Source organism: Oncorhynchus mykiss, chromosome 6 (genome assembly GCF_013265735.2).
Source record: "Oncorhynchus mykiss isolate Arlee chromosome 6, USDA_OmykA_1.1, whole genome shotgun sequence".
Lineage (NCBI taxonomy): Eukaryota > Metazoa > Chordata > Actinopteri > Salmoniformes > Salmonidae > Oncorhynchus > Oncorhynchus mykiss.
In genome coordinates this window covers 26451902-26466115 of record NC_048570.1, presented here as the reverse complement: position 1 = coordinate 26466115, position 14214 = coordinate 26451902, and the positions used below count along the sequence as shown (strand labels likewise).

The 14214-nt window shown below is 40.0% G+C and overlaps 2 protein-coding genes across 8 annotated transcripts in view; both read left to right on the top strand.

The window, feature by feature from the left end:
* The first annotated feature begins 8232 nt into the window (after positions 1–8232).
* tmem230b (transmembrane protein 230b) lies at positions 8233–10385 on the top strand. Its single transcript, XM_021605898.2, has 3 exons — positions 8233–8669; positions 8962–9084; positions 9221–10385. Exons 1-3 carry the CDS (start codon positions 8574–8576, stop codon positions 9359–9361), a joined length of 360 nt encoding a protein of 119 aa, XP_021461573.1. The 5' UTR covers positions 8233–8573; the 3' UTR covers positions 9362–10385.
* Positions 10386–10695: 310 nt separating this feature from the next.
* The window catches only part of igsf9b (immunoglobulin superfamily, member 9b), a 51235-nt gene continuing 47716 nt past the window's right edge, over positions 10696–14214 (top strand). For 3 of the 7 annotated variants that reach the window (XM_036979735.1, XM_021605895.2, XM_021605896.2), the window contains exon 1: positions 10699–11744. The gene's annotated coding sequence lies outside the window, so the exon portion shown is untranslated. Of the gene's footprint in view, positions 11745–14214 lie in introns of all 7 variants that reach the window. The other 4 variants (XM_036979736.1, XM_021605897.2, XR_002473783.2 and 1 more) reach the window with 3 other exon arrangements.

Genomic DNA, 14214 nt, shown 5'->3' with positions numbered 1-14214 from the left:
CCACAATAAATGTTTGTTTTGTTCGATAACTTGTTATGGCTGGGGGCAGTATTGAGTAGCTTGGATGAATAAGGTGCCCAGAGTAAACTGTCTGCTACTCAGGCCCAGTTGCTAATTAATGCATATTATTAGTATAGTTGGATAGAAAACACTCTGAAGTTTCTAAAACTGTTTGAATGATGTATGTGAGTATAACAGATGGCAGGTAAAAACCTGAGAAAAAAATCCAACCAGGAAGTGGGAAATCTGTAGGTTGTAGTTTTTCAACTCATTCCCTATCAAATGCACAGTATCTATGGGGTCAAATTGCACTTCTTAAGGCTTCCACTAGATGTCAACAGTTTTAGAACCTTGTTTCAGGCTTCTTTTATGAAGTGGGAGCGAATAAGAGCTGTTTGAACCAGGTGTCTGGCAGAATGCCATGAGCTAAGTCTCACGAGCGGCCGTGAGAGCGAGCTTCATTCCCTTTAATTTCTAAAGACAAAGGAATTGTCTGGTTGGAATATTATTGAAGATGTATGATTAAAACATCCTAAAGATTGATTCTATACATCGTTTGACATGTTTCTACGAACTGTAATGTAACTTTTTTGACTTTTCGTCTGGACTTAGTGCTTGCGCGTTGTGCATTTGGACTACTGGACTAAATGCGCGAACAAAAAGGAGGTATTTGGACATAAATGATGGACTTTATCCTCTTTGGGCTGAGATCCCGCTATCGGGATCGATTTGACAACAGCCAGTGAAAGTGCAGGGCGCCAAATTCAAAACAACAGAAATCCCATAATTAAAATTCCTCAAACATACAAGTATTTTACACCATTTTAAAGATACACTTCTTGTTAATCCCACCACAGTGTCCGATTTCAAAACGGCTTTACGACGAAAGCAAACCAAGCGATTATGTTAGGTCAGAGCCAAATCACAGAAAAACAGAGCCATTTTTCCAGCCAAAGAGAGGAGTCACAAAAAGCAGAAATAGAGATAAATGAATCACAAACCTTTGATGTTCTTCATCAGATGACACTCATAGGACTTCATGTTACACAATACATGTATGTTTTGTTTGATAAAGTTAATATTTATATCAAAAATCTCAGTATACATTGGCGCGTTACGTTCAGTAGTTCCAAAACATCCAGTGACTTTGCAGAGCCACATCAATTTACAGAAATACTCATAATAAACATTGATAAAAGATACAACTATTATGCACAGAAATATAGATACCCTTCTCCTTAATGCAACCGCTGTGTCAGATTTCATTTTTTTTTATTAATGGGTTAGAGCCATCCAGTTCTAATAGCAAGAGCCTTTTACAGTATGAGGAGATGACAGATTAATATAAAAAAGAGAGACATTGTATGATCATGTACATCTGTCCTGCAGCCTCTTATAGATACCTGGGTCTTCACATGTATACAGGAAGGTGACTGTCTAGTCATCCCTTTGAACCGAGGATGAAGCCTTATTGAAACTGATTAAGTTTGTTAACACACCAGCCAATCATCCATCCACCCACACACAAAAACATTTCAGGTAGAAAAAAAGACAGGCTTTGATGCATCAGTGGTTCAAGTGAATTCAAGGCTCACATGGGCAGACAGTTGGAAGATGAGGAGGAAATTCTTGCATGTTGATTTTGAGAACCAACATTTTCATGTCAGATAATATTCAACAGGTTACAAATACATTAAATACAATGATGTTTGTTTCCAACAAAACAGGTTGTTTTCCTAAAGAAGTTAAATCTGCCTCCCAAGTGGCACAACGGTCTAAGGCACTGCATTACAGTGCCTGAAGCGTCACTACAGATCCGTGTTCGATCCCAGGCTGTGTTGGAGCTTGCCATGAGGCAGTGCACAATTGGCCCAGTGTCATCCGGGTTAGGGGAGGGTTTGATTGGCTTGGATGTCCTTGTCGCATCGTGCTCTAGCGACTCCTTGTCGCAGCCGGGCACGTGCACAGCTGACTTTGGTCGCCAGCTGTACGGCAGTGTTTCAAGAAGCAGTGCGGCTTGGCGGGGTCGTGTTTCAGAGGACACATGGTTCTCGACCTTTGCCTCTCCTGAGTCCGTAAGGGAGTTGCAGTGATGGGACAAGACTGTAACTACCAATTGGCTATCAATAAAAAGTACAAAAATAAATACAGGTGGCAAAACAGTGTCTCAGTATCTCACTCTCTGTGAACCAATCACTTTCGGTAAGATCACCTTTTCTATCCCTTTAAGAGGAATTTAAAAAGCATCATGTTCCATGTAGCCTATGTAATGGCATCTATGGGGAAGGAAAGGGTCATTATTGTTGTCATACTGTTCTATACCCACCTAAACTTAGCATATGTGTCAGACACACAGAATGTCACATCGATTGATGTCTGGGGCCCAGCAGTGAGTTTAAAGTAACAGCAGACCGGCACAGGGCAATAGTGTGACGCTGAAGTGGTGTAATGGTCAAGCCAGCGGTCAAGCCCCTCTCGGAATTTCTGTAATGAAGTCGGCTTAAATTTTTTTAGCTGATGGAACTCTGCCCCCAAACAGGACTCTAATGATGGCCCTGCTGCAGCTCCCTGACTGCTGTGCTATGTCACGCCCTGGGTTACGGAGGGATGATACCACACACACACACACACACACACACACACACACACACACACACACACACACACACACACACACACACACACACACACACACACACACACACACACACACATCCCCAGGGCTATGTTCATCTGGTATTATGCTATAACTGACAGTTGGGGAATTATGCTCTAGTGGTTATCATCTAAAATGACAACACTCCATGTCTCCTTCGGACAAACTATTTTAGATGTTGACAAACTAACTCTTGAGCAATTTAGAGCTTGGTTTCACACATCTTTATCAAGTTTTATCATGTAACCATATTGATGTGTTTCAGTGTCTTTAGTTTCTCACTAAACACCCGGAGCAATATTTTCCAAATAAAATTCCCTTTACATATGTTCAAAGTAACATTTTCATCACATCCTTGTCAATTAAGTATTCCCAAGGTTACTCTGAACTCTAACCATATGTTGTATTATCTGATCACAGAGTAATTAGCTAAAGCATCTTCAAGATTCAAATACCTTTTCAGACAAGATATTAATGTATTTTATATAAAGCAACACTGATTTTTTTCAGATAATGAAATCATATATTCCCTGTTTTATTTGCTAAAGCACATTTATCCGTAAGAGTATTCATAATCTACTGAGCATTTACTCCATGAACGCTGTGCGTGACCCTGACAAAGTGCTCATATCACTGTTTCCCAGCTACCTTGCTGGAGGGCTGTATGGTGAGGTTGTTATCAGACACTCCTGCCTACAGGGGGCTCTCTATTTTGTCTATGAGATTGTCCAATTTTCCCAGGACCAGAGGGGAAATGTGAATAACCCAGCAAGCACATTTGGTTCCTTGGAAGTTGTGGGAATGTCTGTTTTTGCTTTCCCATTGGTTCTGGGAATGAAGCTATAAGTATCCTGACCAGTAAAATGTAAAGTTTTTTAATCATTCTGAGAACGGAAGTGAACATTTTGCCTGTTCTGGGAATGCATATTTTTAGGTTACAGGGAGGTTCTGAGAACATTTGACTATGGTTTCCTGAAAGTTTTCCTGTGAGGTTTTATTAACATTCTGAGATGGTAAATTACAGGTTATTTTAAGGTAATTAAATAATGTTCTGGGAACATGTTTCAATAAGACTTAATAACACTGCTAGCTTAGGTTAACTGTTTCAAACTCCAAGCACAAAGAAGACACATTGTAGGCTTTAATTATGCAAACATTCATTTTTATTGTGGTACGTCGTAAGTGAGATTTAAACCATGATCTTCTGTTGTCCATGCATGGAATTAGTCCACTGCGCCACCAGGATGGAGCTAGCATGATTTTTTTTGTACTCATACAAAGCTGTTAATTTTAGTCCAGTCAAACAGACCCTATTTAAAAGGAAACAAGCACTCGTTAATATCAGGTGTGGCTAATTAGTGGGTGCAGCCAACACACCTGAACACACTTAACAAGATAGATGATAGACAGAGTTTTGGTGACAGAACAGAATGTACAGTATATGTTTTTAAATAAAATTCGTACAACATTATTTAAATGTTACTAATGATTTCTTGTGGTTTTTATGGAAGGTTTTCTTAATGTTCTAAGAACATGAGGAAACCTGCAGAAAATGTTATGCTGAAATACTGAAATTCCCTCAGAACATTGTTTCTTAACGTTCTGAGAACAATTTGAGAACATTATTTGAAATAGAACCATGAGAAAACCCGTATACTGAAATTCCCACCTCAGAATGTTATGTGCTAGCTGGGTATCCTGCACCATTCCCAGAACGTTGTGGGAAGGTTGTGAGCAAAATAACCATAGGACAACCACGCTCTCACCAAGCATTCAAAAACATATGATTCTCAGAACATTATTTACTAGCTGGGAATAAAGCAATTTTCAGGGAAGGAAGACAATTACCCTCTATCAATGGCAACTACATTCATTATTTATCAGAGGGTAAAAGGTGTGCAGTACTGCTTTATGTGCCATCCAGGCCATTGCTGTGCGTGACCAGAGAGATGACAATCCATTGCAGGGAGAATCAGTCAGACAACCGTAGTCACAACCAGATGAACCTTCATACATAATGTCATCAAAGCTTTTGTACAAGTTACCTGGTGTTCTTATGTTTCTAATCTCCCTGAATACACCACACTGTAGAGGGTAAAAATAACATTGATGTCACTCTGCTACCTGATAAGAATCATCAGATAACCTGAATAGACTGTCTGCCTCTGCCCTTCTCTGCTTTCTCTTCTCAGACCGTGTATCCACTTTATTGACCTGTGCAGAGTCATCAGGCACAGCTCTTATTGCACGGACACTGGATGGATAATCAAATGGTTTGTAGTCTGTTAAACACTCTCCGAGACAGAGCCATGGTAAACACTAGCAACATCTTCTAAGAAGTGGATGGCCTTTAATTGTTTTTTTGACCCAATATCACCATTCATTGAAAAAGTAAACTTCTTGTATCACAATTCATGAATGTACTAAAGGGCTATTGATCTAAGGCGATATGTCATTTTATAGAACACAGTGTTCTGGACAAGATTGACACTGCAGAGTTTTGTTTATTCTGAGGCAATTTGATGAAAACAGACATATAGCATGGGAGTGGATGGTGCAAATGTAATGCACCTCAGTAAGTACGTACACTGAGTGGACAAAACATTAGGAACACAGGCTCTTTCCATGACATAGACTGACCAGGTGAAAGCTATGATCCCTTATTGATGTCACATGTTAAATCAATCAGTGTAGGTGAAAGGGAAGAGACAGGTTAAAGAAGCCTTGAGACATGAATTGTATGTGTGCCATTCAGAGGGTGAACGGGGTATGGTAGTAGGTTTCCAGGCGCAATGGTTTGAGTGTGTCAAGAACTGCAATGCTGCTGGGTTATTCAGGCTCAACAGTTTCCTGTGTGTATCAAGAATGGTCCACCACCCAAAGGACATCAATTCAACTTGACACAACTGTGGAAAGAATTGGAGTCAACATGGACCAGCATCCCTGTGGAACGCTTTCGACACATTGTAGAGTCCATGCCCCGACGAATTGAGGCTGTTCTGAGGGCAAAGGGGGGTGCAACTCAATATTAGGAAGCTATTCCTAACGTTTGGTACACTCCATGTATGCCTATTAGGACACAGAGATGGAAACAAAGCAGTGAAACACTGAAGTATATTAAACAATAAAGTCCTTTTTACATCAGCAGATGTCACAAAGTGCTTATACAGAAACCCAGCCTAAAACCCTAAATGTAGAAGCACGGCGGCTAGGACAAACTCCCTAGAAAGGCAGGAACCTAAGAAGAAACCTAGTGAGGAACCAGGCTCTGAGGGGTGACCAGTCCTCTTCTGGCTGTGCCGGTGGAGATAAGAATACATGGCAATCAAGGCTAGATTGTTCTTCAAGATGTTCAAATGTTCATAGATGACCAACAGGGACAAACAATAATCACAGTGGTTATAGAGGGTGCAACAGGTCGGCACCTCAGGAGTAAATGTCAGTTCTGCCCTTCATAGCCGAGAATTCAGAGGTCGAGACATCAGGAGAGAGAGAGAGAGAGAGAGAGAGAGAGAGAGAGAGAGAGAGAGAGAGAGTCGAAACAGCAGGTCTGGGACAAGGTAGCAGGTCTGGTGAACAGGTCAGGGTTCCATAGCCGCAGGCAGAACAGCAGAAACTGGATCAGGACCAAGTGGACTGGGGACGGAGACTGCCAGGAGTCGTCAGACTAGGTAGTCCTGATGGAATGGTCCTGAAGGCTATATTTACACAGAAATCTATATTTGAGTACAAGCCTCAAGGCAAATGAGGATATATGAGATAACCATATTAGATAATAATTTCAGATAACAATGATTGCCAATTCAATGTGACGTGCTGTCATCGTATGAAAAGGAATGTCTAACATGGATTTTATACCATTTCATGTTTAGTTACAAATACTTTTGTGCAACTGTGTAGGGGTGGGAGGTGATCCCTGAATAGTTTTGATTGTTATTTCAACAGACCTTCTTAATCTTATTCGCACAAACAACAGGAAGTGACAGATGCAGTAGCTGGAGGTCTGGAAGCCAATCAAGAGTCATGTTAGGTGAACTGTTACAAAAGCCCTCCCAGTTACCATCTGTTGGTTTGATTTCTTTTCATATGCTCACAAAAGACACGAGTCAATACTATGCACTATGCTGTGAACATGCACAGTATAATCATGTACGATCTGACAACTACCTCAAGGTGTAGCCAGGGTATGAGTAGCGTAGCTCTTGAAAACCCTTCTCTCTGTATGGTTTTCAGAGGTTAGCTTCGCCCTTGGCTGGCTCTGTGTGAACTACAACTCAGACACTGTGTTTTAACGTTTAGAAATGTCAATAATCATCGCTTGTGAAATGGTTTTCGAAACATATGGCCTTTATCTTTCATATCAGAGTGAAATACATTTTCAAATAAACAAGATACACTTACTGTAGGTGTTTTTCACAGATCCATACACGGTGTGTGCCTCCAGTTGACGAACTACACTTACTCCTCAGTTACGCTTACACACAGGTGTTTGGAGCACACTTCTGTCTTCCGTCTGTTTTCCGTAAACAAGCACTGTAACATGGAGATATGGCCATGTGGGAACACTAACCCTAACCCTATAAAAGGTGTGTGTAGTAATTTAACCTTTTATTTTTATTAATATTTCTCACTGATATGAAAAATACACTGAGTGTACCAAGCATTGGGAACACCTTCCTAGCATTGAGTTGCACCCCCTTTTGCTGTGGTGGACCATTCTTGATACACAGGAAACTGTTGATCACATCTGCATTGCTTGCTCTCTGGAGTTTTAGCCTCAGTTTCTGTATAAGCACTTTGTGACAACTGCTGTTGTAAAAAGGGCTCAATAAATACATAATTGATAGATTGAACGGAAAAACCAAGCAGTGTTGCAGTTCTGGACGCAAACCAGTGCGCCTGAAACTTACTACCATACTTTCTCCAAAGACACTTAAATCTTTTGTCTTGCCCATTCACCCTCTGAATGGCACACATACACAATCCATTGTCTCAAGGCTTAAAATTCCTTATTTAACATGTCTCCTCCCCTTCCTGATTGAAGTGGCTTTAACAAGTGACATTAATACCGGATCATAGCTTTCACCTGGATTCACCTGTTCAGTCACTCATGGAAAGAGCAGGTGTTCCTTATGTTTTGTACACTCAGTGTACATTCCTTATGTTTCAAAAACCATTCTGCAAGCGATGATTGTTTTGAGCAAGTGTCGGGGCTCTTAGCAAAAGTCCCCGGGGAAGAAGAAACCTTCATCAATAGGCGCTAAAGGTAGCTTCTATGAATGGGCTGAAGTGAACTATGCATGGGAAGAGGATGCAGAGAAAGCTACACTAAAACCATTACAAAATCACAAAATACAGAATATAAAAACGCTAACTATCTAACATCAGTGTCACTATTACAATATGTGGACTCACACGTGATAGATATATTGATTTTATGAAAAGACAGATACTGACACGAGTGTCTCCTAGCCTACATGTGTTGTGGTCCACTTGAGCTGCACCAACTTGTTTTTCAGATGTGATACGGCACCGCCCCTTAGTGGTAGCCTAGCCTACTTCCATTCCAGTTCAGGGACGGTTCAGAGCATTGCGCAGGCGTTGTACAGACTAAACAAGGAAGAGGGCATGAGTGCGGACGTTTTTATTGCAACAACATGTTATGTTTATGTTCTAACTCCTGATCTGAAAAGGCGGTATCCCTCTTTCTATTTTCATTTGGTTGCAACATAGGCTAATCGTAGTGAGTCGAGAGGAGCTGACACACTGATTAACACGTTCGTTGCAAGTTGACAACAGTGTATCTGAATAGGCAAGTGTCATCATTGTAGCATTTCTCAATATGAAATGATACAATGTACCGGCTGCCAATGTAACATAACAATGCAACAGTTTTAGCAAGTAATTTAAAGTAAAGATGAACGCTCGCAGCAGTTTAAGACAAGGAATACTTAACACTAAGGTCAGGTACTCCAAACTAGCCAATGATGATGACGGCTACATTGACCTGCAGGTAAGGGCTTTAGTGTGCTAGAATGGGCCTGGTAGGGTTGGAATAGAATCTATATCGGCTTAGTTTTATTTGAAATGAACTGCCCATGGTAATTATGGGATTATGTAGCCTATAGACATAGTCCAATGTTGTTATTGCATCAAAGAACCCTGTATATAGAATAATGTTTTCATATCAGTATTGAAAAAAAGCTTTTGGGATGGTTTGGTGATACACAAATTACAAAAATGTACCATTCAATTTATTGAACTTCTGTGGTATGTTGTTATGAAGTCATGTTTGTCCCCCCCAGTTCAAAAAAAGCCCACCAAAGGTCCCATACAAAGCCATTGCACTGGCAACTGTCCTCTTCTTGATTGGCTCTCTGTTGATCACCATTGGAGCTCTCCTTTTGGCAGGATACTTTGAAGTCACAGTGAGTATGAACTTTGAGTCCATCTGTACATTCCTGTCATGTTTTACAACAGCACAACAAATAGATTTCACATAATTAACTTTGACACATTCCATTGTGTTTCTTAGATATATTTTTTCTTCTTCATTCATTTCAGCATGCTGACCGGACTGTGCCCGTTCTCATAATTGGAATCTTGGTTTTCCTTCCTGGATTCTATCACCTACGGATAGCTTACTATGCATCGAAGGGCTACCGTGGTTACTCCTACGATGATATCCCAGACTTTGATGACTGAGCCACTCCTAACTGAGGCAACTTCTTTGTTATTTTCACATAACATTGTTGAATACAGTAAACAGACTGGGATCCAGGGTAGTCCTAAAGCAGATGTCCTTTTGATGTTTGTTCATCATGTCATGTCTGTTCACTTCTTGTTCTTTGACTGGATTACCACCATACTTCATTGTGAATGACTACTATATTTAGATAGGTTTGTGTTATTGTTTCTAACAAATAACATGCACATTTGTATTTACTTCATGACATGTCTTGTTTTTTTGCTACATATGCATATATTTTACATATACATTTTACATACATGGCACTTTCATATACAGCAATCACATAACAATAATACATAACCGAACAGAGCTATTTAATCCCACCTCTCAGCCACTCTCATCCCACCTATCACTGTAGACCACCCTTGATTTTTAGTTGACTGACCAATTGGAAATGTGATTCTAGGATGCATTTTTTCCCCACATAACTTGCAGTTTGAGGTTTAGAGCAAATTTTGTTTATTTATTCCCATAGTTTTGGCCTCGTGTAGGTATACCCACACTTATCTATAAAAGGGAAGGATGTAATTTCTGATAAAATACATAGCTGTGCTGTAAGGGAGGCATGAGTTTAATTGTATTGTCCAACTGAAAGACCTGATCAGTGTAACCGTAAATCAATTTACTCTCACTCTGGTTGGTACCCCAACAGAACCATGAGTTTGAGATATTATGGCTAAACTTGAAAGTTGACTTTGTTTTTCTGTTGAAATGTCGCTTATGCTTTCCTGGAGGGTTCCTGGTAGGAGTATTTTATGTGATTAATGCCAATTCTTTGATCTCCATATGGTGTGCTGCTAGGCCTGTGAGAGTCAAGAAGGAAACGTTGTCACGCAACAATATAGTGTCTGGTGTAGTTTTCCACTGGCTGATTTTGAAAGGCATTGTCACTTGCAATGAAGTCTGTAGTGTATCCATATATTCAATTTAAAGGCATTTGTGGTTGAGCATCAGCTCCAATAAAGACTGTATCATGAACTACTCTCCACTTTTGTGTCAACTCACACCCCCCTGTGGTGTGCCAAAGTTTACTTTGTGGATAAAAAAAAGAAAAAGATTTATATATACTGTATATATATATATTCTACAGACAACCATTGATGTTGTCTGAACCAAAAGTGTCATATCTGTGAGTGTGAGAGCTGTTATTATTGGATATTTTCTGGGTCAATGGTGCTACTGGCAGTGTAGCAAGTCTACAGTAGTTTTTCCTAAATCAACTGAGTAGGGGGTTGCTACTTGGGCAGGTCTAGGATCAGTTTACCACAACAACTCCAGACCCCAAACAAAGCAAAGCTCACAGACATTACATGTAGTTCTTTGAGGGACAACACTGTTGCATTTGTTCAAAGTAAAACTATCCCACTCCCATATTGATTGGCAAACGTGTGGTGAAGGAACTTTATTGTAACTTTTGTGACAAAGTAGACTATTTTCTCCCAGTAATAACGGCTTTATTAATAATTGAATATACACGGAAAGACACATGGAGGGGAACAAAAGCTTAACGCAAGGACTTTTGGATAACATTTTGGTCATTTAAAAAAATGTAGAACTGGTGGATATGGAACATTACATTGCCATTGTCTAAGGACGTGTTCCGTTGCATAACGTTTGTCTTTTGTCAGGGACCCCGACACGTCCTCTATACGTTGGACTTTCCCACGAAAAGGCGCTTTTGTCTGGAGCGCTCAAACTGAGTGCATGTGGTAGGGAGGAGAAGAAAGATACGACGAAGGGACGAAACCGCGAGAAACGTAGTAGATGAATAGACGACTGTATTCTGTCTACACACTCCGTCATTGCAGTGGGGAACTGGCGGGCATACATCATTTTGGGGTATTTTGAGCAACGTATAATTTAAATGCGCTCTATGGATTCGGATTGTATTTTTTCTACTGCTCCTTTTTACAACACTTTGGGTAACTTTGGACAAAGCAACACGAAGAAGAGCAATATAAAATAATGCTCGGAAACTTTTAAACGATTCTAAACCAATCTAGGTACTTCTTAGGTTTTTCCTCTATCTTTATATGGGATTTAAAACCTGAGAATTGAATGAGATAGTGCTACAGCTAAATCTACTAGGAGCTTTTCCTACAACTTCCCTGGTTATGTTTAACAACTATCATGTGGCGCGCGTGAGACAGTCTGCCACGCTTTTATAAACTATGCGACCACCTGCCTTTGTCGAACACCTGCATTTTAAAGGCAACCTTATCAAACTTGAGAGTAACTAATGAATGCCCAAATACGTCAACCTGCATGCTGAAAAAAAGCAAAGGACCCGATGGACTGATTTGATTCTGGTCAAGTCAGAGAAGTGCCTCAAGCAAGGTAAAGGGACTTTTAAATCGGGCACAACCTACATGTGAATAACAGCCTCTGTGAGTTTCACACGGGGTCCACTTTTGTTGCAAATGTAAATAGGGGCCATTCACTTACGATATACTATTATATTAAATGTTTTTATTTCACAATCACAATTCCTCATTCTAGTTTTAGTCTAGACAAAACATGCTGTTGTAGGCTATACTTTTGTCTCGAATATTCAACCGACCATGGAAACAGTCTGACAAGCAGAATATCTCCTGTAGTGCATTGTGTTGACGTCTGTTTTTGTTGATTATTTAGCTCGTGACATGTTTGTTTATCCACTGTAATTACAGATTGATAATTGCTTAAGCGTGCGTTAGCATTTACTGTAAGTGAACGTTTAGAACCAGGCAGATTATTCATAGCCTTCAATAAATTAAGATTAATTAATGCATTACGTTTATGCATACAGAGAAAAATGGTCAATCAATCACAGCAGAATAGTAATTTCTTATAGAGGTTGGGTCCCTTTCCTATCAGTCCACGTGACTGCACATCAGACAATAGAGGCAACTGTTTTTGCCTGATATGGAGACTATGACATGGGCACCCATGTAAACAAACCATCTAGTTACTTAATTGAGTTCTAAAGTAACCATTTCAGAAATGTTTTTTTTATATTTGATTTAATTATTATTCTTGACTTATTTATTGCATGCAAATATAAGCCTGACTGCTGCACATTATCTTTTTTCTTTGTGTTTGAAAACTGATAAATCAGAACAGCATCTGCTACTAAAATATGATGTATAATTTCTTACTTCATACTCTGAATGAGTTGCCAGTTCAGTCCACACGTGGTTATTGAGACTGGTTTCATTCTGAAAGACCATGCGTTGTGTCTTTCATTTCTTCTGCTTGACATGGGTATGAGTTTGATACTGGAGATCCTGACTGTTGGCACTGTGGTGCTTCATCATGACACAAGGGCATCATTGATGCTAAAAAGTTTAGTTCTCTAACATGGCACTTATTTCATGGTTTAGTAAAAGTTTCCATTATAACAGAGTTATGGGGGATTGTTATTGCTAATTTTGTAGATTTAAATATTCAGGGTTTTGACCTTTGTGACCGAAGTCCAACTGTAACGCTCAGTTCATCCATGGGCCTTAGTTATTTACCAGACTCTGTGGTTCAATGTTCTGCATACTTGTTTAGAGAAGGTCTAACTTTTTACACTGTTTTAAAATGTTGGGTAATGACTTGTTTAGCATTGAGGTGTACTAAAGCTAATATAATTGACTTTTCTGTTTCTTGCATGGATTTGAAACAAAACCGCTTATAGTTTTTTGGGGGGAAACCTAAAGGAGATTTAAGAGAGGGAGCAAAGGAGGAAATATTCTGCTGAATGCAGTGTCAATAGCACCATAGTATAGACAGAGCTATTTCAATCTGCAGTGTTGTTGGCAACTCTGAATATGTTCCTCAGTCTTAGACGGTAAGAGTTGACCTGGTTAGGTACAAATGAACCTCCAGAATCAAATGGGTTCTTTAGTGTTATTTTTAGCTTTCTTTGGCTCAACCAAGACATTGGGGTAGCATCTTGATTTTGTCTCTCACCTTCTAACAAAACCGACGTGGTCATTCGTGTGAACTATTCTAGCTCAGGTGCAGCAGTCAGCTATCTATGCCTTGAGACACTTTCTGTTCACCTCACTCAGTTCAGTGTCTGTAAGCAGCTTTATGTCCCCATGGTTTGGCCTGAATTAGGATTTGCCTGGCCACCAGAGGTCATAGGGTGGGACAAACCACTCTAAAGGGCTGGTCAAATTAAAGGAGGATGTCGGTACACAACATTTAGACCTAATGGGTCTCAACTGATGCCAGGCGGATCCACTTCTCCACTGAGGGTTTTATAGACTTGATAAGAAACACACTTCTGGAGAGGCAAAATAGCACATTCAAAATGAAGCATTTCACTGTACTTGTGCATGTGACAATAACATTTCAACTTGAACAGCATAACTGGTGGATGTAATGTTGTATAACTGGTGGATATGCAACATTACATTGCCTTTGTCTACGGACGTGTTCTGTTGCATAACGTTTGTTTTTTGTCAGGGACCCCGACACGTCCTCTACAAATTGGACGTTCCCACGAAAAGGCACTTTTGTCTGGAGCGCTCAAACTGTGTGCATGTGGTAGGGAGGAGAAGAAAGATACGACAAAAGGACGAAACCGTGAGGAACGTAGTAGATGAATAGATGACTATACTCTGTCTACACACTCCATCATTGCAGTGGGGAACTGAGGGATACACATCATTTTGGGGTATTTTGAGCAACGTATAACTTAAATGCCCTGAATGGATTTGGAGAGTATTTTTCTACTGTTCCTTTTTACAGCACTTTGGGTATCTTTAGACAAAACAACACTAAGAAGCGAAAAATAAAAGTCTACACACTCCACACAATGAGTTTGTGCTACAGC

What these genes read in the sequence shown, in the direction of transcription:
- tmem230b (XM_021605898.2), top strand. Translation starts at nt 8,574, where the DNA reads ATGAACGCTCGCAGCAGTTTAAGACAAGGAATACTTAACACTAAGGTC. An exon ending in ACGGCTACATTGACCTGCAG is followed by an intron (nt 8,670 to 8,961) that starts GTAAGGGCTTTA and finishes TGTCCCCCCCAG; the next exon opens with TTCAAAAAAAGCCCACCAAA. An exon ending in CAGGATACTTTGAAGTCACA is followed by an intron (nt 9,085 to 9,220) that starts GTGAGTATGAAC and finishes CATTCATTTCAG; the next exon opens with CATGCTGACCGGACTGTGCC.